The sequence below is a fragment of the Hydra viridissima genome, unplaced genomic scaffold (assembly GCF_058129835.1).
Source record: "Hydra viridissima isolate aposymbiotic clone 2 unplaced genomic scaffold, HvirCarnegie_v1 scaffold_4, whole genome shotgun sequence".
Taxonomy (NCBI): domain Eukaryota; kingdom Metazoa; phylum Cnidaria; class Hydrozoa; order Anthoathecata; family Hydridae; genus Hydra; species Hydra viridissima.
In genome coordinates, this window is record NW_028324303.1 from 12,245,540 (window position 1) to 12,272,455 (window position 26,916).

Genomic DNA, 26,916 nt, shown 5'->3' on the forward strand with positions numbered 1-26,916 from the left:
ATGTTTTGATCATAAGAGTTTTAAAATGGTTTCTGCCTTAAAAGATTTAATATATGTAGCTAAAAACTAAATTAAAAAATGAATCAGAGGAGGTAGTTTATCTTTTTTTTTTGTCAATTACAAAGCTACAGCTTTTAAAAAACTTTTTTATCTTATTTTGGATTTTCATTATTTTTTTGAAGTCTTTCACATTTTTAAATTTTGTGATCATTATTTCATTTGTAACTAGCAGTATAAGAAAATAAAACTGATTCAAAAAAAGGTAAAAAAACTGGGTCAAACTTTACACACCAATTTCTTTTAAACTACTTAAAATTTTGAGATGAAAATTTACATTAATTGTAATAGAGCATGTTAACCCTGGAAAACTCAATAAGATTTATTTTTGGTGAACAGTTGCTTTCATTTGTTTCAGACACTTATGTAGTTCAGAGGGGGTACAAATAATCACTAAAATTTTGTACCCAACATGAATACAATAAACTTTATTGCAGTAAATGTAAAACATTGAGCTTAAAAATAATATGGCTGGTTTTTTCTAACATGAATTTCAAAAGCTTCTCAACAAGGAGCCTTGCAATCAATTCATTTAACTTAAAGATTTTATCAAGATTAAGTTCATTGGTTTCATAACTGAGCATCAATCTTGTAAAATATATTTTGGCCTGACTCATTATTACATAATTAGACAAACTGGGTCATTGGGACAAAAATTATAAACCTCTAAATATGTCTGGTTGACGCTTGATCAAAAAAATTTGAGCTATTCTGAGAAAAATGGTCTCTTGAGAAAATTAATCTTAATCTTTAACATGAAACAGTTTTCTAAGACAGTTTGCCCTTGATGAAACAGTTTTCTAAGACAGTTTGTCTTTGAGTCAAAAAAAAATTATTATTTTAATGAAAAAAATTTATTTTATTGTAATAAAAATAAGACATTTGGTTAGAGATTTTAAAACCACAAAATAATGTTACTAACTTGGTGTTAGTAGCAGCTTAAGATCCACAAACTAGTTACTATGATTCATCCCAGTTAACAGAAAAATAATTTAAAAGTGATATTACAATATAATAAAGAAATTTATTAGATTTTAAAACATTATAAGCAGTAATGAATCTCCTGCAATTTTTAACAATTATGAGCTTAAAAATTTTTTTTTAAAAAAATTATTTAGAGTTTGAAGCAGAAAAGATTTTTTTTGAGTATCAATGGATAGAAGAAAATAGCTAAATTATTGAGGAATTTTAAAATTGTTTTAACAACAAATAAAAATTTTCAGAAATGTTTTTGATAAAACTAAAAATAGTTAGTTACCATTCTCCCTTATAAAAAAATTTCCCATCTTCATAACGAGCGACAACTAGTGGATCATCTGTAACTGATTCTAAATAAAAAAAAAGTTAAACAAGTTCAAAGATTTTGATAACTTCTGAAAATAAATATGCAAAAATAAATAGAAAAATAACCTGCTGTATTTCTGCCTGCAAGTTCTAGTTTTGCCTAAATAACAATTGTACACCCTTAAATATCAATTACACACATCTTATTTAAGTGACAAGTTGCTTGTTTGTACCTAAGATCATAAAAGACTTAAAACTGCTTTATGTATGAATTTAGTATCTATGAAAATCTTGCTGATTATTGTGAAAATTAGGGTGCCTTAATAAAGTTTAATTTACTAGTGTACATACATATATACTAAACAGATACCTTTCTTATAGCTGCCCAATCGTCCATGATCTCAAACTCTTTGAGCATATATATAATGTATGGACCTAAAGAGATAATTTTAAAGTTCAATATCCATACTGAGTTAAGAAATTTTAAATGTGAGCTTTGAAAAGTTAGTTGATGAATAAAAGTCCCATTTATTATCAAAGATTTTCTAGACTTAAAAAAAATGATATTAGCATAAGTAAACTTGTCATTAGAGTTGCTTCTCCCAATGATGTAAATAACTTATCATAAAACTTTTGCAAAACTACCAAGATATTTTTTCATAGCTTCACAAAACTGATATAGATTTGTTTTAGAGATCTGTAGCAAAATGTTACAAAAGATAAGTTATTTACAATCGATATTTCATTTCATTTCAGGAGTAAATAATTGTATATGCACTTTAGATTTAAGTTTACAATACACTTAACTTAAGATCTTTTCATTAGAAGTCTTTTTTATTTGATTTTTGGATTTATAGCTTTTACTTTATGAAACATACTTTGAACTCTAAAGAAAAAAGTCTTCCTTTACAAACCTGTGACAATGACAGGCTTTTTTCTTTTATCTGGTATGAATATATCCAGTCCTTTTCTTTTTTTTCTATATCGCAATGAATCATCACACCACAACTCTGTAAGTTCAAAATATATATAATCAACATTAAGGTTAGAACATTTTGACTAATTCAAACAAATGGTTTGTTGTTTCATAAATAGATGATCTTTTTTGTTAAAGCATTGAAAAAGATGTAATTTTCTCTAAACTTTTTAAAAAAGTCACACAAATCGAAATTAGAGTTTATCTAAAGAAACTTTGTAGTGGTGCTCTCTAAAAAAAACTATAACTTTATGGAACTTTCTGTAACTTCTTAAGAGCGTAAATAAAATACTTGTAAGAAAACAATTCAACCTTCTTTGCATTAATTTGTTTGCATTTGTTTATCCTTGCCTACACTTTTTCAGTAGCAATATTTAATGTTGCGGAAGATAATTTATAGTACAATACAAAAGAACAAGCATATCATGATCTGATGAGATATCACCAGCCGCATAGAAGTATGCCTTTAGAAGAATCTTCACTAGAAGAAAAATCAGAATGCCACTCTCAATCTAAGTATGATTCCCTGAATGAACTTTTTAATGGACATGGGTTATCCAACACAAAGAACTTTACTAGCTTCAAGTAGAAAGAAAAGGAGAAGTCTACAGATCAAATTGCACTTTAGAAATCAATTCACCTGTCAAAAATACAAAATATGCTGAATCAGCTTCAGCATCAATATCAATATTTAACAATGTTGCACCAAGTTTGTAGCTAAACTGAGTTTAAAAAAATAGTTAGAAAATACAAAAGTAGAGCTGGAACCAACTTGGTGATATCTACACCTAACTCCAAACCTATTGACATCTAACTCCAAACCTATTGACATCTAACTCCAATTCTATTGACATCTAACTCCAAAGTGGAATTCAAGGGTCTTTTTCACTATCTTTGCATTCAACTTATAATATGCATTAAAGATGATCATTGCTGATAAAATCAACATTAAAACTGGGAGAAACAATAGAAAAATAACAATCACGTTTTAACCAAAGTTCTCAAAGAAGGGTATTACCAAGCCACAATTTATCAGTTATCAACATCATAATTTGGACAAGGTTCACCATCTGGCAATCAAGAAAAAGTTTGGTGGTAAAACATTGTCTCTAAACAATGAATGTCCATTTGTATCTGAACTGGTGAAAAAGAATGAGGAGCTGCACAGCTTGAAAATGGAACAAAAGAAATCTTAGATAAGGCAAGAGAGATGACATGACATTATTGTATCATCTAAGATGGGTGTTCAGATTCTTTTTATTTAGGGTGACCTTTTTTAAAAATTATTAAAATAATTATTTTACTTGTAAAATAAGTATTTTAATATTTTTTAAAAAAGGTCACCCTATATAGAAATTTGCCTGGGTATTGGGTGATTGTAAAGTTTACCTGGGTAATTTATAATTCTTATATATTTCTAATTTTGTATATATTTCTATTTAATAAAACAATAAGATATCAAGTAAGCTAAATTATGTTAACAATAACACTAAGATAATAAAATGGAGAGAAGTGTGCTGTGGAGCATGCTGTGAAGTGTGCTGAGGAGTGAGGATTGAGTTTTTTAGATCTATAGTAAGCTTTTATAATAAAATAAGCTGTGGAGTGTGGATTTAGTTTTTTTTTAGATCTATAACAAGTTTTTAAGAGATTAAAATGAAATTGCTCCATAGTGACTGGCACTTTTATCTTTAACTTATGTTTCTAATCTTTATTTAAAGTCCTCAGTTATGGACTAAAATTGCTAAGTTGCTAAAATATCTTGAATTTCAATTTTTGAAATTTTAAATTCCAAACAAATTATTTTGTTTCAAAATATCTCATTTTGAATATATCCTGAAACCTTACAACTGCCAATCAAATTTAGCGCACCTGGCTATTTTAAAATAAATAAACAGATAAATATACAATAGTAAACAAAAACTTTAACAAGAATTACAAATATTATCAACAATAAAAAAATGCAAAAGTTGTAATTACACCTATTACACAAAAAAAAAGTGAAAAGAAGTATGGTAGTCCATGTGAAATATTAATGACAAAGCCAAGTATTTACAGATAGGTTATTCTGCACTACTAATATCTTATTCATGTAAAGCCAACTACAGGCATTATAGAAGTTACTGAACAAATTAAAAATATTTTAAAATCAATTTGGTCTGCGGTAAATCCTAATCTACCTCTGATAACTGACAAATATATTGCTAGAAAAGTAAAGGATCTTTTCTTTCTGGTGAAAAACATTAATTGCAAGAATGGTAGAGCAAGTACCAAATGAAATCTTGATGCAAATTTGAATAAGCTTTTAGATATTTCTGCTAATTGGATATCCTATCTTGCAGTGATAGAAAAGTATCATGCAATAAAGCAAATTGCTCAAAAGAACATACTTTATGTATCTGCTCTCAAAATGTAAAGGTGCTTCTTGAAGATAGAGTTTATCTTCAAGATCAGAGGCAGAAAACTGATCCAAACAAAGCATATCAACTTTCTTCAGTTGATAAAGTAGCATTTAAAGGAAACAAGAGGATTGATAATGAATAACAACAACTATATCAAACAGTAGTTGATAAAACAGAATCTCTTATACAACATATAAAATCATATAAAGAAACTAGCAATTTAACTAAAACTGAAGTAAACTTACTTAATTTTATTGATTAATTTTAAGTACATGCAAATAGAAAACCCATTTTGTATGCTGCAATTTCTTTCAGGAAGAAGCTGAAAGATTACCAATAAAGAAATTTCCTGGAGACTACAACTTAATTAAGTTTCCAGGTTTGATTTGGAAACAATTAGTTTGCCTTAGTGTGGATAGCAAACTTGATCAGACTACATGAACTTCTAGTATAATAAACTCACCTGAAGGGGAATCGCTCAAAAAATCTATTGGACCTGAACATAACCTTACATTTACTTACTGGAACCTATTTGACTCATAGAACAATTCCAATTATCGACGCAGCTAGTTTAGTACTTGCAAAAGCAATTTTTAGCGTTTTACAAGAACTTAACAGTGTTGAAAGTATTCAGCTACCAATACTGGCCCAATAAGTGGTTTAGTGGTAAAACTTGAAGAATTGTTAAAAAGAAAACTTCCTTTAAGAGCTCTTTTTAAAAAACAAGATGGTGTAACAACTGGACCAGGAAGCTTTAGTGGCCTTCTTAGCAAAAAATGGGTTGAAAATCGGATACACATCAAGTTTTGTTTGAACCTGTCAAAACTCCAATAGTTGATGGGTATATTCCAGAAAAAGTATTGAAAGACCTAAGTAGTAATCAAGAAATTTATTTAAGTATTGCAAAGGAATAGGGTCTGGTAAAGTTGCTGATAAATGGACTGCTTGTAAAATTTGCCTACTTAACCATGCAAGGTGGTTAACTCTAGCTATTTGTATGCTCTGTTTATATACAAGAGACAAGCAAACCAGTCTTTGTTCATGCTCCAGCATGTTTTAAAATAAAGACATCATCTAAGCTGCACGACTCTCCTCATCTTTTTTCTGCTATCATTTGACTAAATATTCTCTTATTTAATGCGATGTGTATTGTGAAGCAGAACATTAAAAAAAACGCATTTTGCCTAAGACCTGAAAACATTCTTTATGCCATGGTTAAAGATGATGACAACAAGATCTGAAACCATGATTTTCAATCAATACTGACTCTTAAACAAAGGTATCTTTTTAAACTATTTAATTGACTTAGCAACTTGAAGAAAATACTTTATCATTCTTTTAAACATATTAATGCAGTATTGATCACATTTTTATATTTAAAGAATAAACCTGATCAGTTTGCAAAATGAATTTAAAAAAAAATTCTTGAAATAAATTTTAATGCCAATCACTGGTATGAGTTGATTGACCACACTGTTCCAGATGTAATGAAACCTCCTACGCAAATTTTATAATTCAAGAAATTCAATACTTCATAGACAAATCTGTTAAACCAGATATTCCAGACTCCCCATCTCACTCCCTGAGTGTAGAGCAAACTGTTAAACTAGTATTGGAAGCATTATGTTTACAGGTTTGAGAATCAACACAGCTTTATCTTGATATATGTCAAAAGGATATTATTCATATGATGATATTTTTGAATAGATTCAAAAAGTTACTAAATTAGATAAACAACCTTTAATAAATTTAGAATTATAGATGATAAAAAATGGTGTTAAGAAAATTTTTTAACATTCTCGCAACTGAAATTTTAATTTCAACTTAGAGAGCTTTTTATACCATTTTTTATACAATTACAATAACCTTTAAAATTAAATCTATAAACAAATTTTCATCCAAAATCACTGACGTTTTTTGAGTTATCTTATTTCAACTAGTTTCAACTGCTGCATTATTACACAATAGGCCAGGGTAAAATTGACCTACCCTAATATATATATAAATATATATGTTCATATGAAACATGAAAATTTATAATTTAGTAACAAATTAATTTAACAAATTTAATAAAATTTTTAGTAGACCTGAATGCATATCTGCAGTATGTCTTTCCTCTTCAATTTTGCGCAACTTCTCTTGTATGTCTGCAGCTAATGCATCAACAAGCTGTTGCTCCTCATTCTAATGGAAAATGGAAAAAATATGTATCAATGCTTAACCTGAAAAATCATTAAGTAATTACTTATGGACTTTTTTATTAGAATAAAAAAATTTAATATTAGTACTTTACACATCATATTAAATGCAATGCATAAATAAGAAACCATTCTTTAAATTGATTCTTAATTCATACTGTTATAAAAAGCACTTTAATATCCAGCTCAAACATAAAAACACTTCAACATTTAACTAAAAATTACTTAAAGTCTTATAATCAAAAAAGTACCTGAAAATGTTGCTCAGCATTTTGTAACTCACATTTTAACTTGTTTTCCAAATTAACACTCTATAAATTTTTGTATTTGCAAATAAAAACCATTGCTATTAAGATTTGATGAATAAAGCTTTTTAAAAAACATTAAACAAAAAAAAACCTTAACATTTTGAAAAAAAATTGGATCTTCATGATTTTGTTTTTTATCTGAAGTGGATTCTTGATCATTCTTAATGATTATCCTGTAATATTTACCCTGCAAATTTCCTTACCCTGTAGTATTTGCGGTGACCTAAAACAATATAAAACTTTATTTAAAAAGACAAAACTTTAAATACATTTCAAAATAAATAAGTTTTAATTTTCATCTATTTTATGGTAAATAAATCTGGCATCACCAAATCCTGGACATTTTGAAATATTTGAGTATTCAGATTTGTTAACCAATAAAATGAATAACTAAAGTTTAAAAATTGATTTACTAGTTACATTTTTCATATTGAAAATGTTTATGAACTGAATTATGCTGAATTGTTGAATACTCAAACTTAGGAAAGTTGTTGTTTTTATTTGATTTATAATAAAAAGAATGTGAGAAATAAAAGATACATTCTATATATATAAAAGCAACAAAATTCATGAATGTATCTTTTTAACTAATATAAAGTGTTTAGTTTGATTTGAATTGTTTTTGTTGTAATCATGCTAAACAGAAAAGTCAAATAATGAAACTTTCCTAACCTAAAATTTTATTTACCTGCTACCTCATTTCTACTAATGAACTCATCTTCAAGTTGTTTGAGTGGACCAGTATACTCTTGTGCTTCACCTAAATACAGTATATATTAACTTAAATTGAAATTGAAAAATAAGGAAATTAAATTTACTTTTTAAAGTAGCAAAATATCTTGATGAAAAAAAACAAGAATTTTTTTTTAAATTTTGATTCTGAAAAAATGACATCATTTTACAATATTTCTTCTAAAAAATTAAATGTCAAAAAATTGCTTCTCTTACTTCCTTCTCTTCCTATGCAAAGAAAGTCTTGTGATAATCAAAAAAATTTTTTGGCCATTAAAAGATGTAAACATCCAGGTCATATCACTTTATCTTTGTTATTGTCATTTACAAAATTATTTGAAAAGAGCATCATTTTTACAAATTTTTGAAGGTACTGAATATCAATCAGCAAACTTTTTAATTTTGTAATTAAACAAAAAATATTTTTGAGATAAAATTGTCTTCGAAAAAAAGCAGCAACAAAAGTTATGAATTTTCATTAGAAAACCTATTGTTCACAGTAAATACTAACCACCTGGATTTTTTTTGAGATTTTGTGAACCTGGCTGACTCAAGAAATGATATGGGTAGACCCAATTGAACAATATTATATAGTTGCCAAAATCAAAACATAAAGATGGAATTAGAAATATGAGATCAGAAATTATTATTTTATATTTATGGTAACAACCACTAATGACAACTGTATTTTGCATTTTTACAGTATATTAAGCACCAACTTTCAAGTATGCATTTTTAGAGCAAACAAATATATTCAAATATATGAACAAGTTATAATTTTATATCATTATTTGCAGCATCAAAAGGTTTTTAAGTTTTTGTGACATATTCTAATTTTAATATGATACCAGCTATAAGAACCAGCTGTGGGAAATTTTGTTCTGCTTGCTTTTCGATTATTAGCAGAAGTATTTCACATTCTTGCACTAAATCATCTTTTTGTCAAAATTTAAGAAACAGCTGGCAGGAAAGAAAATGTATCTGCTGCAATAGTCAAGTCTGTACTTTCAATCACTCCTGCTTCACTAAGTGGAACTATTCATTTAAAACAACCAGGAGGAGAGCACCCTTTTCAAGTACATCTTGAACCAGCTTCAAACTCAAATAAACATAGTTTAATCTTCACTGCTAAAGATCTTGTTCAAGTGCAGGTTAATTCAGGGCTCTCTAGTTTGAAAATGAAAAAATTGGCATCTACATTAAACAATGTCTCAAATCAAAGATTAGTTGAGCCAAACTTTCCTGCCAAGTTTTTAAACACTGGTCAAGAACTTTCTCATCACAACAACCTCTAATGTGTTTGGACAGAAAGTTGTTGTATACTGCAAAAGCTTAGAAAAATTCTTTTAAAAATGTTTGGAGAAAGGAGAATGGTATTCCTTTCAAAAGTATCTGCCGTACTGGCTCTCCTTGAACTATTGAATCTTTGAATGCATGTTACAAAGCCTTTACTGATTCTGGGGCTGATATGAAAAATGAGAAAATCTTTAAAAACTACATTTGTAGGCCAATTATTTATTCAAGCTCTGAAAAATCCTATACAACAATCCAAGCAATGCCTAACATTTCATTTGTAACTCTCAGGAAAGTCAATGATGTTGTTGAGGCTGGCTTTGAAAACAAATTAGGACCTAACTATCAGAAAAAAATCCAAGAATTTACAGTGTCCTATCTATCAGGTACAACTGTATCACCAAACATGCATACAGCTTTATACCATGTTCAACAATTCATTGAACAGAAAACAAAACTCTTTGGGAATTTTCACCAAGTTACTGAAGCACTTTATTGTCAGTACAAAATTCAGTGGAAAAGATTTAAGCACCCACAAACCCATCAATAATATGGAGAGAAACTAAAGAATCAAATTGCTGATTACAATTGAGTTATTAAAAGTTATTATAAATATTCATTAAAAAGCTTTTAATAACTCAAATGTGCTCAGCAATTTGAGTTATTTAATAACTCAAATTGCTGAGCACATTTGAGTTATTAAAAGCTTTTTAATGAATATTTATAGAAGAAATCTTAAAGAAAATCATACACATCCATAGAATGTAAACACTCATATTTCCTATGATTTTAAGATGGATAATATGTTCTAGAAATTTTTCAAATAGAATGTTTAACAGTTGTTAAAATAAAATCATTATTTTGTTCTTTAAATATTTTTTATCCTATTTATAAAACTTGATGATTTCAATTTACTTTTCATACTGTATATTCAATTTTGTTGTTTTTCAGAAATGCGGAGCTTAACATATTGTAAAAAAGCAAAATACAGCTGTCATATGTGATTGTTATAATTACAAAGTAAAAGCTTTTGAACTCCAATTTCTCACTCCTTCTTTAAAATTAGACTTCAGCAACTATATACTATTATTACATTGAGTCTACCCTAGCATAACCTTCAAAGGGTTTTTTCAGGTAGCGAAGTTTGCAAGAAATTTAAAAAAATTCAGGAGTGCTAAATAATTAGGAATTGGTTTGTAAAAAACACTAATGTGTTTTTTAAAAAAATCTTTTCAAATAGTCCTGATTTTCCCTAGAAACAAAAGATACCAGAAGAGAAAGAAAAAAAAAAAGGGGGGGGAGTGGGTTGGCATAAACATCTTGATAAACAAAAAGAAACCTTTTTAGATAAATTGGAATAAATTAGAAAATATTCTTTGAATTTTAATATAACCAAAATAAAGATTTCTATCACTGATTTCACTATTTTATCTAATGGTGGTTAACTTTTTTAAGCTTTGAATAAAAAAAAACAAGAGAGAAAAAAATTACTGTTGTTGATATGATCAAGCTGCTCTTCAATTTGAGTAATTTTTTCCTTAAACAATCTAAAAAAAATATATATATATATAATTATGGATTGTCACACTTTTATATTGAAAATTTAATTTTTAGTAGAGTTGTTAGAGCTCATTCAACTTTAAAACAAATTCATTTCACCAATAAAAAAGCTGATTTGAGCTTCACACAATCTTTAGTCCTTAGTAAAAATAAACAACTATTCCATAAGATTAACATGCAACTTTTAGTAACATGTGACAACTAAAAATCCATAAAACTTTACAGCTTCACTGTATATGTCTAACAATGTTCTGTAACTTTATAACCCTACCGATTATATTGCAAATTTAATTCTCTACAATATACCATAGCCTTTTTTTTTCAGAACTTCATTAAACATGTCCAAAAGCTTGAATAATCTACTGGCTCTCTGAAAATGAGTATACGCCTTTTTGGATTTACATCCAAAAGAGGACAAAATATTTATTGTTAATCACTTTTGAATGGAAAATGTCCCAAAATAGACCATGCATGATATACTGTAACAAAAGGAGAGCAATATAGGACCAGAATGAATGGTTGGTAGAGGTCAGACTGCAAGAAAAATGCCTAAAAAACAGATAAAATGCATAGAAAAATTGATTGAAAGCCAAAGAGATTCAATGTTTCCTAGCAGTATATATCCAAAAATTATCAATGAAAAGACGAACAAAATTATTAATGAAAAGCCAAAAATAACATTGGCTCAGAAAGCAACTATGCATCTAAAGTGCTGAACATTGGTGGCACTTTTTGGGAAAAAAATAGTGATCATTGACGACGAATCATATTATCCTTTAAGCAACATCAATATTTTTTGCATTGCAGGATATTATAATTATGTTCCCAAGTACTTTCACAAGAGTTGACCGTGTTCACCGAAATGGACTGATAAACAACTTTTTTTTATTTTGTAAAATATAAGTTTCTTGGTATCATGGTTTTTAACTTAATAAAATTGATAATCTTGTTCAAGAGATATTTATTTTCAAAGGTTATCCGGATTTTTAGTTGTCACATGTTAGTTCTAATTTATGCTCAATAAGAAACCATTATCTGATCAATGTACAACATAAAAAAAAAAAAGTTGAGTAAATTTTAAAGATTTAAAGAAGCTGTAAAGCATCATGTGATAGGATTGTTTGTGCTGTTACAGCCAAAAAAAAGCCTAAAAAAATTCATTTTAAAAGAAAATAATTTTTTTTAGAGTTCTTGACACTGTGGATTTAACAAGAGCAGTTTCAAAGGTTTATCATTAACCTTTTTTAAACATAGTTATAGTATACAAATGCACAAGTATAGATATAGTCTTAGAATTTTAGTTTCATATACTGTCATATAGAAACACTCCACAACCAAATATCAATGGATTAGTTGAAATATATTCTTTTGTTTCATGCAAGTATGGTTGGTTTTGTAGGGCTGATGATCAGAGAAAAAGATTTGTTGAAAAAAAATTAGAATCACACATAATTGTACAATGACATGATTTCTTTTTATTTTCTAGAAAATAGTCTTATCTCTTTAAGTGATGTAAACTACATGTTCAACTATTGGGGATATTCTTGCTAGAAAAAAATTTAAAATTTGCCATTTTTTGCAGTGATATAGATGTTTTGACATGGAATGTGGCATTCAATTTTAAAACAGGTGTCTATTATAAATACATATTTAATCAACTTCATAAAACAGTAAACAAAATCATTAATTCAAATTCCCCTCAGACTTTATAGCTATTGAAAGGGGTTTTGTGACTGCTTATTGTAAAAAGGAACTCCTTTCCCTTTATGACAAAACTTTCATTATAGAAATTAAGTAAAAATAGACATTATAAAATAAGTAAGCTAAAATTAGAAAAAGTATCAATAATTTAAAACTTTCATACATACAAAAATACATATGTTAAACTTTTGTGATATTTTTTCTATTTATTTTCTATTTATTTCTTTTGTTTATCTATTTTTGTTTCTTTTATTTTTATTTATTTTATTTCTTTTGTGCACTTTTACTTAGCTCATAATTGTCATGCTCTCTAGAAAATTAATTATGACATATTTGGAAGTTTTCCATGGTTTCAGTTTAACATTGTCAATATCTTCTTATATCAGAACCATCAAAAAAACTTTTTTTTAATTTAGTTTTTGGTAATGATGGAGTTATTGCAAATATTTGAAATTTTATCTTTAGTTAACTAGGGCCTTAACAAATAGTTTCATAATTTGGAGCATTACATTTAAAGAAGTCAGTAACTTATTCAGGTATCCATTTTTGGACTCATTTCAAGTTCCACGTTAGCTTCACCACATGACGAATCTACAAATGAATAACCTATATTTATTGGTCTGTGTACAAAATTTACAATAATTTTGAAAGTTTTTTTTTTTTTTATGACAAATGTTGTAAACTATAAATATAACAAAACTTAAAGTTTTTTATAAAAAATTTAATTGATAGACTAAATTTTACATATACAATTATTTGAAACAATAAACTTTTGCAATTTCAATTTATAAAAATTTATTTACATTGAAGTTATACACAAAATCAAAGCTAAAGTTAGTGATTTATAAAAATACTGTTGTCATAGAAAATCTCTGTTTTCTGTAAACATAGAGGAGATTTTGAACTTTACAGGATTGACTTGTTACAGATCTGTTTTATCAGAATTCTGTAAAGATTTTTAAAAGGATAGACACCAAGTCTATTTAATTAAGTATTATGTACTTTTTTATTTTTCCACATTGCTGCCTCAGTAATAAATTTTGAATTTTGATATCTCCACAATTCATCTGGGCTGCTCATAGATGATTTAAGATTTAAAAACACTTGCAAACAAACATTTTAGAAATAGTTGCAGTTTTCTTTTAAATGTACTTAATAAGCATTTGGTAAGATAAATTGCTATTTTAGGTAAGAAAAATTGCTATTTTAGGTAAGATAAATTGCTTTGAAGGATTCGAATTGTATTTTTATCTCTTTGAGAAGCCAGTGAAAGTCTTTATTCCTTTATACATTATTTTATATTTGATATTATTTTTTATATTATTTTATATATCATACTATAAGTGATATTGATATTTAAATCAGAAATACTTTTTCCATATTCAAGATCTGCAATAAATGTTTGAGACCATTTTTTATGACAAAATGGAGAAAATGAAGGAGAAAGTAGATGGGAGAAAATAACTTTTAAACATCAACTAAAGCTTCAAGTAAATATCTTTCCAAATAACAGGTTTGTGCTGATTCTTCTTCTTATTATTATTATTCTTTTTGAGTTTAATTATGTGTATACTGAAACTAACCTGTTTGTATATTTTAGTTACATATTATTATATGAAGAATAAAGCCCTCTATGTTGGCTTAGAATTATTAATAGACTATTGAATTAATTACACTACAATTTATTCTTCATATTTTAATGGATAAATATCTAAGACCCGAACAATTTGACAGCAATCCCAATTCTGCATCAGCTTCCAAAGAATGGTTACACTGGTTTAGAACTTTTACAAACTTCATGAAAACTATACAAACAAAAGATAAATTAGATGTCCTCATTAACTATTTATCTCCTACTGTGTTTGACTATATTACTGACATTGAATTGTTTGATGACACTATAGATATCTTGGAAAACTTATTTGTAAAACCTAAAAATGAATTATTTTCCAGACATCAGTTAGCTTTACGTAAACAATTATCTGGAGAATCTATTGATGAGTTTTTGCAGGCCTTACATACACTCAGTAAAGATTGCAACTTTAAACAGGTTTCTGCTTCAGAACATTTTGAAGAATACATTTGTGATTCATTTATAAGTGGTCTAAGCTCTTATCATATTCGCCAACTCTATTCGAAAACTCTACTCTTAAACTTACTGAGGCCTATAATCAAGCTCGATCATTGGAAAATGCCCAAAGAAATAACGAAATGTATTCACATACAGAGTGTAGTAATGTCACTACAATTAATAAACATTCTGAATGTATTACTGAGTTTGCTTCAGTTTCTACTAAGGCTAGTGGACTTTGTTATTTCTGTGGAAGTAAACGTCACCCTTGACAATCATGTCCTGCCAGAGATGCAGAATGTAACAACTGTGGTAAGAAAGGACATTTCAAGAGAGTATACAAATCATCAAAGAACTTTGTCACATCTGCTGCTGCTAACTTCCATGCAACAAATTTAGCCTCTATTACTTGCTCTTCTTTCAACTCACTCGAGTCTATTGTTCATACCTTTATTGCTAGGGTCAAGGTAAGAGCTCTTCTTGACACTGGAAGCTCTGACACATTTATAAGCAAATCATTATGTGACTTTTTACAACTTAATATACTCCCTTCTAATAAAAGAGTTTCCATGGCTGGTCCTTCCTTATCTTGTCAAGTTATAGGTAAAGTTTCAACTAACTTCACTTTATTTGGTATGAAATACTCTAATATTAACTTTTTGGTTATACTCAACTCTTGTGAACAAATCATACTTGGTAGAGATTCGCTGCAGTTACACAAAAGTCTTAATATCAATTATGGTGGAAAAAAAGATTCTTTAAAAATCTGTTCTTTGAATAGTATTACAATGAAAGCTAGCACTCTTTTCCCTTTTCTATCTCCAGAATGTAAACCGATTGCTTCACCTTCTAGACAATATAATTCAGAGGACAAATCATTCATTGAGCAAGAAACTAAAAAACTTTTGGAACTAGATGTAATTGAACCCAGTAACTCTCCTTGGCGATCACAAATAGTTGTTACCAGGAATGAGAGACATAAAAAACGCATGGTCATTGATTATTCACAAACAATAAATCACTTTACACTTCTTGATGCTTATCCTTTACCTAACATCAATGAATTAGTTAACTCTGTTGCAAAATATACATTATTTAGCACATTTGACTTAAAAAGTGCTTATCAATATTTCTAGAAAGTGACAAGTATTATACTGCCTTTCCAATTTAAGAGAATTCCTTTTGGCCTCACTAATGCTGTTGCACAATTTCAAAGAATCATGAATAAGTTTATTCAAGAAAAGAAATTAGAAGACAACTTTGTATATCTAGATAACTTGCTTGTATGTGGTACATCTAAAAATAAACATGATTCCAATTTAGAAAAATTTCTTGAAGCTTCTAAGAAAGCAATGTTTACCTTCAATGAAGAAAAGTCTATATTGTCTACTTCGAGTATAACCTTCCTAGGTTTTATTATAAAAAATGGCTCTTTTTCTCCAGATCACTTAAAGCCATTAATTGATATGCCTGCTCCCACTGATAGTACTTCTCTCCGTCAAGTCCTTGGTATGTTCTCATACTACTTTCAATATATCAAACATTTTTCTGACAAGATTAATCCTTTACCTCTAGCATCTACCTTTCCACTGTCAACTGAAGCTATTAAATGTTTCAATGAAATGAAAGAATTATTCTCTCAATCAGCTCTACAAGCTATTGATGAAAGTATACCATTTGAGGTGGAAACAGATGCCTCCGGTTTTGCAATTGCTGCTTCCCTTAATCAGGCTGGAAGACCAGTTGCATTCTTTTCTCGCAAACTTTTACCTACTCAAAGAAAACATTCTTCTGTTGAGAAGGAAGCTTATGCTATTGTTGAATCACTCCGAAAATGGAAACACTACCTTGGTTGGCATTTTACTCTAGTCACCGACCAGCATTCTGTCTCTTTCATGTTTGACAACAATAAGAGTGGAAAGAGTAAGAATGACAAGATTTTGAGATGGAGGATAGAACTTTCTTCATACAGCTGAGTATTCAAGATTTCCTTTTTATTTCCTTGTCATGATATCTCTACTTCAACTGTAATTAAATGTTTAACTCAACTTTTCACTTTATTTGGTATGCCAGCTTATATACATTCAGATCGAGGCACTTACTTCATGTCTACAGAGCTCCGCATTTTTCTTAACTCTCGAGGTGTCAACCTAAGTAGAACTACTCCTTACAATCCTCAGGGCAATGGTCAGTGTGAAAGATACAATGGCATAATTTGGATAGGAATTTCACTTGCTCTTAAATCAAAGAATTTACCTACCATGAACTGGGAACATGTTTTACCCAATGTCCTTAATTCAATGCGTTCCTTACTTTGAACTTCTACTAATGCTACACCTCACGAACGATTATTCGCATTCAGTCGACGTTCTAATGGGCACTTTGTTCCTACATAATTAACTAACTCAGGTCCTGTACTGCTTAAAAGGCATGCTCCACACTGCAAATATGAACCTCTTGTTGAAAAGATTGAGCTTTTAGAGGCTAATAGTAAATATTCTCATGTAAGAATGCCTGATGTGCGTGAGACCACTGTTGCTACAAGACATCTCGCACCAATGGCTGAGGAAATCAGTGATAATAATGGAAATAATAACTACAAAGATAACTCCAATGAATCTGATACAATCCCTTCACCTGAGCCTCTCCATTCCAAAAGATCTCAAAACTACAAAGATAACTCCAATGAATCTGATACAATCCCTTCATTTGAGCCTCTCCATCCGAAAAGATCTCAGAACTTTTCTACTTCCTCTCCAACAAATCCTAAAGGAATTTCTATTGAAGAATCAATTCCTCATTGTTCAGGAAGATCCCAGAATCCTCCTAAATATTTAAATGACTATATTTGAACTATTTGAACTTATTTACTTATTTTGTTTACTTAGTACAGTAGAATGTGCTGATTCTTATTATTATTATTATTATTATTCTTGTTGAGTTTAATTATGTGTATACTAAAACTAACCTGTTTGTATATTTTAGTTACATATTATTATATGAAGAATAAAGCCCTCTATGTTGGCTTAAAATTATTAATAGACTATTGAATTAATTACACTACAAGGTTATTTGTAAATTTATAGGATTTTTTTGTCTGAATTGAGAAGAATGGGATGTGTTACTTATGAACCATTTGTTAAATTTAAATGTTGGGGAAAAAAAGTTGAAAAATAAAAACTACTAAAATTTAAACATCTGAGTTTTTGTGGAACTAGCTCAAATTTTATTCACTCTACAAGCACATAGTTAAAAACCTTTAGTTCGCAGGCCAGATATGTAGTACTATAAATATATATAAAAATTTCTGTTACATTTATTTAATAAGTTAATTGATAAATACGTTGATAAACTAATACTTTTTGACTAAGTTGCTAAGCCCTGTATTTTAATAAATTTTAAGTCTAAGAAATGCTAAATCAAAACTAAATTGCTCTCATCAATTTTTGAAACAAAAAAAGAATCAGTTTTTACATTATTGCATTTTTCTTTTTGAAAACTGCTGCTTCGTTTTGATGAAAGAACTGCAAATACTTAAGAAGGACTTTTAAAAGTTCATTGTTAGATTTTTATATTTAGTTATAGTATTAATATTGGTATTATATTTAACCATGGTATTAAGTGAAATAATTAGTCTATTTTGTGTTTTCTTGAATGGAGCAATCAAAGGGGTTTTTGTCTGAACCATTATAAGTAACTTTGCTGCATACAGATTTAAACAGGTGAGAAACCTTACGAAGAATCAAGTAAAAACTGTAAGTAATACAAGAATATATCATTTACTTCACTTTCACAGTTTGTCTTTGTCTTATTAAAGGGGGAGTAAGGGGGCAAAATAAATGACTACTTTGTTAAACTTAAAAAACTCTAAAGATAAATATTTAGATAAGATGCAACTGCTCAGGCAGCTTTTTTACTTACAAAATACTTTTCATTAAATATTGATAATTTACTTTAAATAAAAAAAGGAATAATATTTCTGTTAAATTTAGTTAAAAAAAAATTAAAAAGAAAAAAAAATTTAACATGTTTAAAACTATAACTTACTGTTCTTTAAGGTCTATAAATTGTTTTTCTAGCTCATTCATATCTTGCAAATATCTGCTTCTTCTGATTTCTGCCTCTCCTTCATCCACTTTATTAAAAAAGAAAATTAAACTTATTACTTAAAAAAAGTCTCTACTATCATTATAACTTAGTCATAAAAACATGTATTCAATAACTGTCCTGCATCCTGTTTTTCATGCATAATGTATGACATATTGGATCTTATTTGCTGTTTACTGTTATAAAATAAACAATATTTTACTTTATATTTTGCAAGACACTTTTACATCTTAAATTTTTTTGTTTTTTTCGTTTTCTTTTTATATTTCTTAGGAATAAAAAAAAAAAAAACTTCTCTCTTTTTACATGTAAATACTATAGACACTCATAAAATTAAATGTAAAAACTAGAAGTGGCTCACATGAATCAGTATCTTCTAACTCGCTATCTTCTGAATCTTCTGAGACTTCATTGTCTTCTTTTTTATTATCCTCTTCTTCTTCTCCACAATCTATTGTGGGACCATCACAACTTTCCTTTTCCAATTCCTCCATGCTGTCTTCATCAAGATTCAAAGATATTTCTGATCGTTTCATTGTGCTCTAAATGAAGAAAATAGTCCAAATGAGGAATCAAAGCTTTAATTAACAAATAAATATAAATACAAATATAACTCAACGGGCTAAAATATTTTTCTATGAGAATTCTTTCAGGCAAATAGAGAAAGGGAGGTGTAGAAGCAAAAATCTGGTTAACTGCTACTGGCTCAGAAAGTAAAAAGAAATCAGATATTGGTTAGAAAACATAAGAGGCAAAGGAGGATCAGAGGATGCAACAAGCAGCACTGAATTGTAGTGGTCAGCATTAGCATTGAAGATGAGAGTAAAACCAGAAGAAATAGCTGCTATGATGATGATGATGATGATGATGATGATGATGATGATGATGATGATGATGATGATGATGATGATGATGATGATGATGATGATGATGATGATGATGATGATGATGATGATAATGATGATGACAGCAACTCTAATCGTTCAGTCTTATATTTCATCATAATTGTGTTTCCATCTAATCTGCTACATGGATGCTAGAATTACTAAATGGAACTGAACAACCAGAGGCATATGTAGTGCATTATCTCATTTAAAAATGGAACTTTGCTAACTGCATTAAATTTATGAGTTTATGCTGGTTCTTTTAAGCTCCCAATAACAACTGACTGCACATGAACTGTTATCTCTCCGCAATTTCAATATTTTTGCATTGAAAATCTATCAGAAGAACTAATTTACATGAGTAAAACTGATGCTAGAGCTGCAATAATGTTATTCTATTATCAGTTATGGTACTTGAGTGAAATATTTGTTGGTTTAGTGTAAGATGAGATGAAGCCAGTTATAGCTTATCCTCAAAGAATTGCCATCAACCTCATGCTACCTCAAAAACATTTGAATCACAATTAATCAGCAGACTTGTAAATTCATTAAAATGATTGATAGGAGTTCTAAAAAAATTGGGCTCCCACTCAAATAGCTCGCATAGCCACAGATGGAAAAAAAAACTAAATTTAATTTAATTTCTAAGCAAGCTCAATCAGTAAAGTAATATAGAATATATTACTTTACTTAAAAAAATATACATATACCCAGAGTATCTTTTATTTAATCCTAAACCCAACATTTACTTTTCTTTTTTTTTTTTGAGATATGAGGAAGTATTACTGATGTGTATGAATATAAATCTTTTGAAGAGTACAACGTTACACTTTTGTATTAAAAATAGCAGCAAAAGTGTGCTACCATAAAGAAAAGTTGTTAACTATGTTAAAAAAAAAAAAAAAAAACTACACCAATTTTGTAAAATACAAAAAATTAATGATTTGGTAAAGAGCGATAATTTTTTGCAAAATAAATTATACTCTTCTTAAATTCTTTTTTGTTATAAAAGTTTTATTGAGAGAAAAAATTAAATATAAAAGATTAGTTAAAATAAATTCAGAAAGTAACATTTCAAGTTTGTGTGTGGGTTATATGTTCTTGAATTGTTGATTTTGGAAATAGGCAGGTTATAGGAGGTACGTGCTGCACATTTTATTGTTATTACACCGCAAAAACACTTCAAAAACCCGACTGATTTGGGAGCACCATTCACTTACGTTTCAAATTCATTGGAAAACTCGAGATATTGATAAGGAAATAATCTTAAAGGATTTAAGACAAATTCGAATAGTATGCAATGAGTTCGTTTTATGCCTCATTTTTTAAAATACCAATAACTATGAGGAATGCCCTTTGCTTTTAGTTAACGTGGTAAAAGTGGCACGAAGGCCGAAAGCTTTGTAGAGACGGTTTAACCCCTCCTTCCCCAGTCCTTCTCCTTTGGAATCTTATTGAAATGTTTATTTGATGAAAAATAAGTTCATTAAGAATGAATGATAATATTGTCCTATGCATAAATAGTTCTTTCAAAATAAAGATGGCTTGTAAGTTCGTAATACTTAATGAGCTCGGATAACTTTTTTGTAGGTTAACTATTAATAAAATCGTTTTTTAAAAATTTGCCTTGTGGAACTCAGTTTAGAAGAAACAATACTCACTGACAGGCTCAAATTAGTTTGATAGAGAATACACAAGCTTGAGTAGACTTTTTCAATCTGGTCTGCTCACAAAAAAACTAAGTCGTTTTTGGGGTGTGTCATAATTTCGAGTTTCAAAATTTTTTTTTTAATTAAAATAGAAATCATGTATTAGACATAGAACATAGTAATAGTCAAACAATAAGAGATGGTTAGGCTCAGTTATAGAATTTACTGAAAAGGGGGTTGAAGTTCAGATACCATAGCCATCAACATTTGGACGACTAGAAAAGAAGTTTGAAGATCGTTGCACCAGAGCCAAGCAACAGAAAGGTGCAAAGTTTGACAACTTCTGACGTAGAAAAAAACTTTCATTTTGCGGTGCAGACGAGTTTAAGAAAAGCCGGTAAATTTGTGGCAGCTGCAATAAATCCAACAAGTTACTCTTCCAATTCTTCCAAGGCTCAAAAAGACAAAAAAGTATATAAATTAGCTAGAAAACAAAGACCGATTCTCCTAACACCGAAAAAAGCATTGGTCTTAATGATATACACGAAATCATGCAAATTTACGTATCAGGAATACAGAATGGTCGCTAAGGATTGCAACGCGAATATGTATCTTGGAATAAAATATTATTGCTAAGAAGAATGGAAAGAGGAATGGTATCTCGCTCTAAGTTTTGTAAAAATAACATTTATGTTTATTTGAAGAAACCATCATCAGATCTAAAGTAAGAGTATGATTTTCTTTTCAAAATTACAATCCTGAACGAATCGCAAAATTTTAGAAAAACAATACTAAAAAATTAGACTTGACGTTTGATCATCTTTTAAAAGCACATAAAAATAATTTAAAACCACTCACGCCATAAAATGAAAAAAATTTGTCCCCAGTATTGTTAATATTGTGTGAAATATTTGTTGCGAAGTTTTAGAAGAAAGTGAGTATTCTAAATGTTACTTATTATGTAAGCGTTAATTTAAACCACTTTTCATGTCTATAAACTTCAACAATATTGTATTGTAACATCGTGTAGTTTAGGTAACACCAGAAATTTTTATGGTTCATTGTTAGAAAATGTTAAAACTCTTTGAACTTCCATTAATTGTTTTATCATTCTTAGTTGAATGGAATTTTGCGTGCTTACTTAACTTCCGAAAAAGTTTGATGAAGCCGCGTTTATTTCTAAACGTTAGTTTCAAAAGTGTACTTCAGTTTTAATACAATGAATTCGTAATCATATCGCCTTTTTGGTTTTACATTATCATTCCAACGTAGCTATGTTAAAGATACTCTGGGGTTCAAGATAATAAGTAGAAAAATTTGTGTGTAGAAAAACTGTATATAACTATATATAACTATATATAACTATATATATATATATATATATATATATATATATATATATATATATATATATATATATATATATATATATATATATATATATATAAATGTATACACACATTATAAATTTGCGAGCAGAAATTTTAGTTATAATAATTATTTGGATAATATTGGTTTTTTTTTCTTTTTTTTACTTTAAAAATTTTAATTAACTTTTAGTCTAAATTCAGTTAATCGGCAAAACTACGATAAGTTTTTTTCTATACCAACCTTTAATGGTTAAAACCTTGTATTTTCAAATAATATTTTGTATTATAATTTGTACTGATTTAAATTCGTTAATCCATTTTTTGAAAATCTGAAATTTAATCATTCTTCTTCAGCAAAAATTTTTTGGAAAAATGAATATGGTTTGCTTACTGCTCTTTACTTTAAATGCAATTGCTGTTATGGCAACGGATAATAATAGTGAGTAACTCTATTTTTTGTATAAGATATTTTTTAGTAAATTTGTTCGAAGAGTTTTTAAACGTTTTCAATTTTTTAGATAATTTCAATTTTAAAAGGTTCGAATCAACTGATGAATTAAACCTCTATGACGGTAACACATGCAGTTTACCAGGTATAAACTTATAAGTACAAACTTATAGATTTGTAATAAAATACAACAAAATGATATAATTTTATACGTTTGGCTAAAAAATAAAACTTGTGAATGAAAAATTTTATATCAAAATTGATTTGCTAGTTGTGTTTGTAATATTTCTCTTTGTTGGTAATTTAGCTCGTTGTCCAATCAGTTTGCCTTCCAAATATACAAACAGTAATGAAAGTTATACACGTTGTCGGAATGCAAGAAAAATCGACATTGCTCGAGCAAGAAATTGGTATAAAATCACTGATTCAAACACACCGTCCACCACCGAATTCCCCTTGACAGAAATCCCGTTTTTGAATCAAAAGTTTCAAGATGTCCTTTTTGCTACGGTTGTTAATCCCTTGGAATCATCCTGGCTCATTCTTTATCAGACATGGGGGTCAAATATAATGGCAAAGGCTGCGGAAAATATTAAAACCGTTTTTTCAAAACTAAACTTGCACAGCATTGAAATGTATCTTCAGCTAAAAGTTTCTTTTGATAATGTAGTTCGGGTATGTTATTTTGATAATGTAGTTGGGGTATGAATTTTTGATAATGTAGTTTGGGTATGTATTTTTGATAACGTAGTTCGGGTATGTATTTTTAAATCAGAGGTATTTTGTTCTTCTTTTATTTTTAAAGAAAACTTGAATCTTATTAATTGTAATTTAGTTTTTGCAATATATAAATGTTACTCTATCCTCACTCAAACTAAATTTCATTTTAGAAACTTAAAGAATAAAAACATGTTTTAAATCTTTTTCTAATAATTTGGCTTTTTAGTCTCTCAAAGCTCCGCTGTTCTTTGACAAACCTAGCCTCTATCCTGAAACATTCACTGACATAACTGCAAATGAGCTTTGGAAATCAAATGAGATATTTGCTCAAAGAAGGCTAGCTGGGGCTTGCCCTTTCCATCTACGTAAAGTCACTCAAAGTGGTAAGTATTGCAAGTATAAGTTGGCGGTTTTTTTTTTTATTGACCACAAGAAAAAAATTGTTAAAAGATGACTTTCTTTTTAAATGTAGAACAAAAAGCTTTAATTTTTTGACTAAAAGATTTTCTCAAGCAGCTTTAAATGAATGTTACAAAAAAACCTCTCTCAACTGCAAATATTTATCGTCGATTGTACTTTAGGGGAAACTGGTTTTCCTGAAAACGCGTTACTTGAACTTTTAAACAAAGACTACGATTTTGACGAAATTATTCGTAAAACAAGCGAGGGCTCAATCGAGAATCTGGCTGATGTAAGTCCACTGACGGAAGATTACATCTGCATTGAATTTGACTGCTCTACAAACTTGCTCACATGAATTTTTTTTAATTTTATATTTAAGGCTGTTAAAGAAGGAGTACTTTTCGTTTTGTATCATGAATCGTATAACGATATTCCATCTGTTCCTGATGTTATGGATAAAGATCCGACAGATAGTCGAACGTTGATGAGTTTAACGTCGCCTATAACGCTCTTCGTTTTGGTAAATGGAGATCTTAAAGTTGCTGCAATACAAATTGATTACAAACCAAGTATGCTATTAACATAACAAATATTTTTAATGAAATTACGTACAAAATATATAAAGTTTTCGAAGTTTTTTTCTATTGTACATATCCTTTATTGGCTTAGGTTCGCCAGTTTATACCCCAGAATCCTCTGAAGATAAATGGCTGCTTGCAAGGGCAATGGTGGAAATGTCTGATCAAGATATCTGCGATAGTAAAGTTCATTTGGGTTTTATTCACTTTCACTCGACTATATTTTGTTTAACATTTCGAAGACATTTAAGCACTCAGCATCCACTTTACGAATTATTTCAGTGGCATTGTATTGGTACAACGCCTCATATCAGTCTTGCTTATCCTGCTCTTGCCGTTAATAATTCTTTTGGTCATAGACTGTACACTATGGGTCACAATGGTTTTATAAAGTTATCAAGACAAGCATACGACGAAGCTTATTATGGCCAGTACGATTTTGAACATCAGTTAAAAGTAAGAATTTTAGTATAAATGTTCCGTAAAAAGTTAACTTTTTACAAAACATCTATGTGAAATACTTTCTTGAAGTAATAGGAGAAGTGAAAGTTGTATTTGGAAAAAAGCAATGAGGGTACGCGAATAAAATTATTTTGTTGAACGATTTTAACCAAAACTTTCCCTTTATCGAGTTATTTTGATTATTTGAAAAAGATGTTTTTTGTGGATTTTTCTTCATTTTACTTAGAAACAAGGATTAGATGATCCAAGAATAAGTTATTACCCGTATCGAGATGATGGTTTAGTCATTAGTGAAGAACTTTACGACTTCAGTTCAAGCGTTGTAAATCTGTCAGTCTACATTTTTACTTTTTGCTATTTATAAGTAAGATTTATTAAAAAGGTTTACGGCAATAACAGTTTGAAATGAAATTAGAACTATACTCCTTATTTTTCAAAAGATCTTAACTCGAATCCTCATCACTAACATCCTATTTACAGCTATTATGATCATGACGACCAAGTTAAATCTGATGAAGAATTGCAGAGCTTTGTAAATGAGTTATCATTTAATGGTCAACTCAAACCAGATGGCGGAAAAGGAAAGGTATATACTTCAAGTTGCATATTGCATAATGGTTTTCACTTCTAATAAAACTGACAAAAACAATTGCAACTGTTTAGGTTAAAGGTTTCCCAAACATGTTCAACTCCAAAGATCAGTTAACAACTTTTATTTATCGTTTCTTATGGTTTAATATCATACATAGTGTTTCAAATTATGCTGTTTCCAATACCTTCGTACCAATTAGACCCACCAAACTTTATGCTGACACAGAAATTGAAAATAATTACATGTTTAATTTGCCTGATCTTGAAGTTGCAGTTGTAAGTAAAATTAACTTTTTTTTTAAATTGCTCTATTTTATTTAGCATATCATGCATTTTTATGAAAACTTTTGATTTGATTTAAATTTTACCCTCAGGATATAACACGTTTCGCTCAGATCCTTGATAGCTTTAGAGCCAACCGTTTGTTTGATTACTCCGAGAGGGTATTTGATGAAAAGTTCAAAAGTCTTGTTTACAAGAAATACTGCAGATTCAACACATACGTTCAGAAACAATTGGAGCTTAATAATGCTAAACGAAAAGCCGCTGGACAACTTACATTCCAGTACATGGAGCCAAAATGGCTGACGAACAGTATTCATGTTTGAATACTAATGTTATCTTTTTCATTTTAACTTATAAAGTTTATTTACGTTTCTGATTTTGAGATTAACCAATAAACTTTGTTTCCATGGCTGCACCGAATTTGTTTCAACTTCTAAACACATTTAAAGATAAAGCTCACGTAACATATTTGTGTGGTTTGTTAATTTGATAATCGCACACTCATAACATTTGATAATTGCACACTCATAACATTTTTTAAAGCCGCATTGGCTAACGCTTAATTACTCGTATGAGATCTAATGGACCCCAAGCACTTAGAGTTTTGGGGGTTCATTAGACCCCATGCGACTATTTATCAGTATTGATTAAGAGCGTTCTTTAAAGATTTTAAAATGTTTGGGGTACATTAGATCCCATGTGAGTATTTCAGAGTTAAGCAAACTTGAAATTAAAATTAATATGCCATTTATGCTTTTAAGTTGTTGTTTTAAGTATTTAACATATGGCTTGAATAATCTTACGGTGGTATACGGTAAGTAACGAGTTTTGATTTGAT

The 26,916-nt window shown here is 28.9% G+C and overlaps 2 protein-coding genes across 2 annotated transcripts in view; one reads left to right on the top strand and one right to left on the bottom strand.

Annotated features, from left to right (window-relative positions):
- LOC145183604 (breast cancer metastasis-suppressor 1-like protein) overlaps window positions 1-26,916 on the bottom strand; it is a 29,747-nt gene that overhangs the window by 2,273 nt on the left and 558 nt on the right. Inside the window, exons 2-12 of the mRNA XM_090084378.1 lie at window positions 19,051-19,231; window positions 18,630-18,717; window positions 10,742-10,797; window positions 7,914-7,985; window positions 7,429-7,448; window positions 7,169-7,228; window positions 6,807-6,903; window positions 2,256-2,351; window positions 1,712-1,776; window positions 1,468-1,501; window positions 1,316-1,385 (exon numbers count right to left, since the gene is read on the bottom strand). Of these exons, the coding sequence (XP_089940504.1) occupies window positions 1,316-1,385; window positions 1,468-1,501; window positions 1,712-1,776; window positions 2,256-2,351; window positions 6,807-6,903; window positions 7,169-7,228; window positions 7,429-7,448; window positions 7,914-7,985; window positions 10,742-10,797; window positions 18,630-18,717; window positions 19,051-19,225 (833 nt within the window). The 5' untranslated portion in view covers window positions 19,226-19,231. The remainder of the gene's footprint in view (window positions 1-1,315; window positions 1,386-1,467; window positions 1,502-1,711; window positions 1,777-2,255; window positions 2,352-6,806; window positions 6,904-7,168; window positions 7,229-7,428; window positions 7,449-7,913; window positions 7,986-10,741; window positions 10,798-18,629; window positions 18,718-19,050; window positions 19,232-26,916) is intronic.
- LOC145183665 (polyunsaturated fatty acid 5-lipoxygenase-like) lies at window positions 22,932-26,542 on the top strand. The gene is made up of 11 exons (XM_080059097.2): window positions 22,932-23,031; window positions 23,111-23,185; window positions 23,348-23,715; window positions 23,987-24,143; window positions 24,342-24,451; window positions 24,542-24,731; window positions 24,832-25,196; window positions 25,429-25,532; window positions 25,683-25,788; window positions 25,866-26,069; window positions 26,168-26,542. The coding sequence occupies exons 1-11, from the start codon at window positions 22,965-22,967 to the stop codon at window positions 26,399-26,401; spliced, it is 1,980 nt and encodes a 659-aa protein (XP_079915223.2). The 5' UTR covers window positions 22,932-22,964; the 3' UTR covers window positions 26,402-26,542.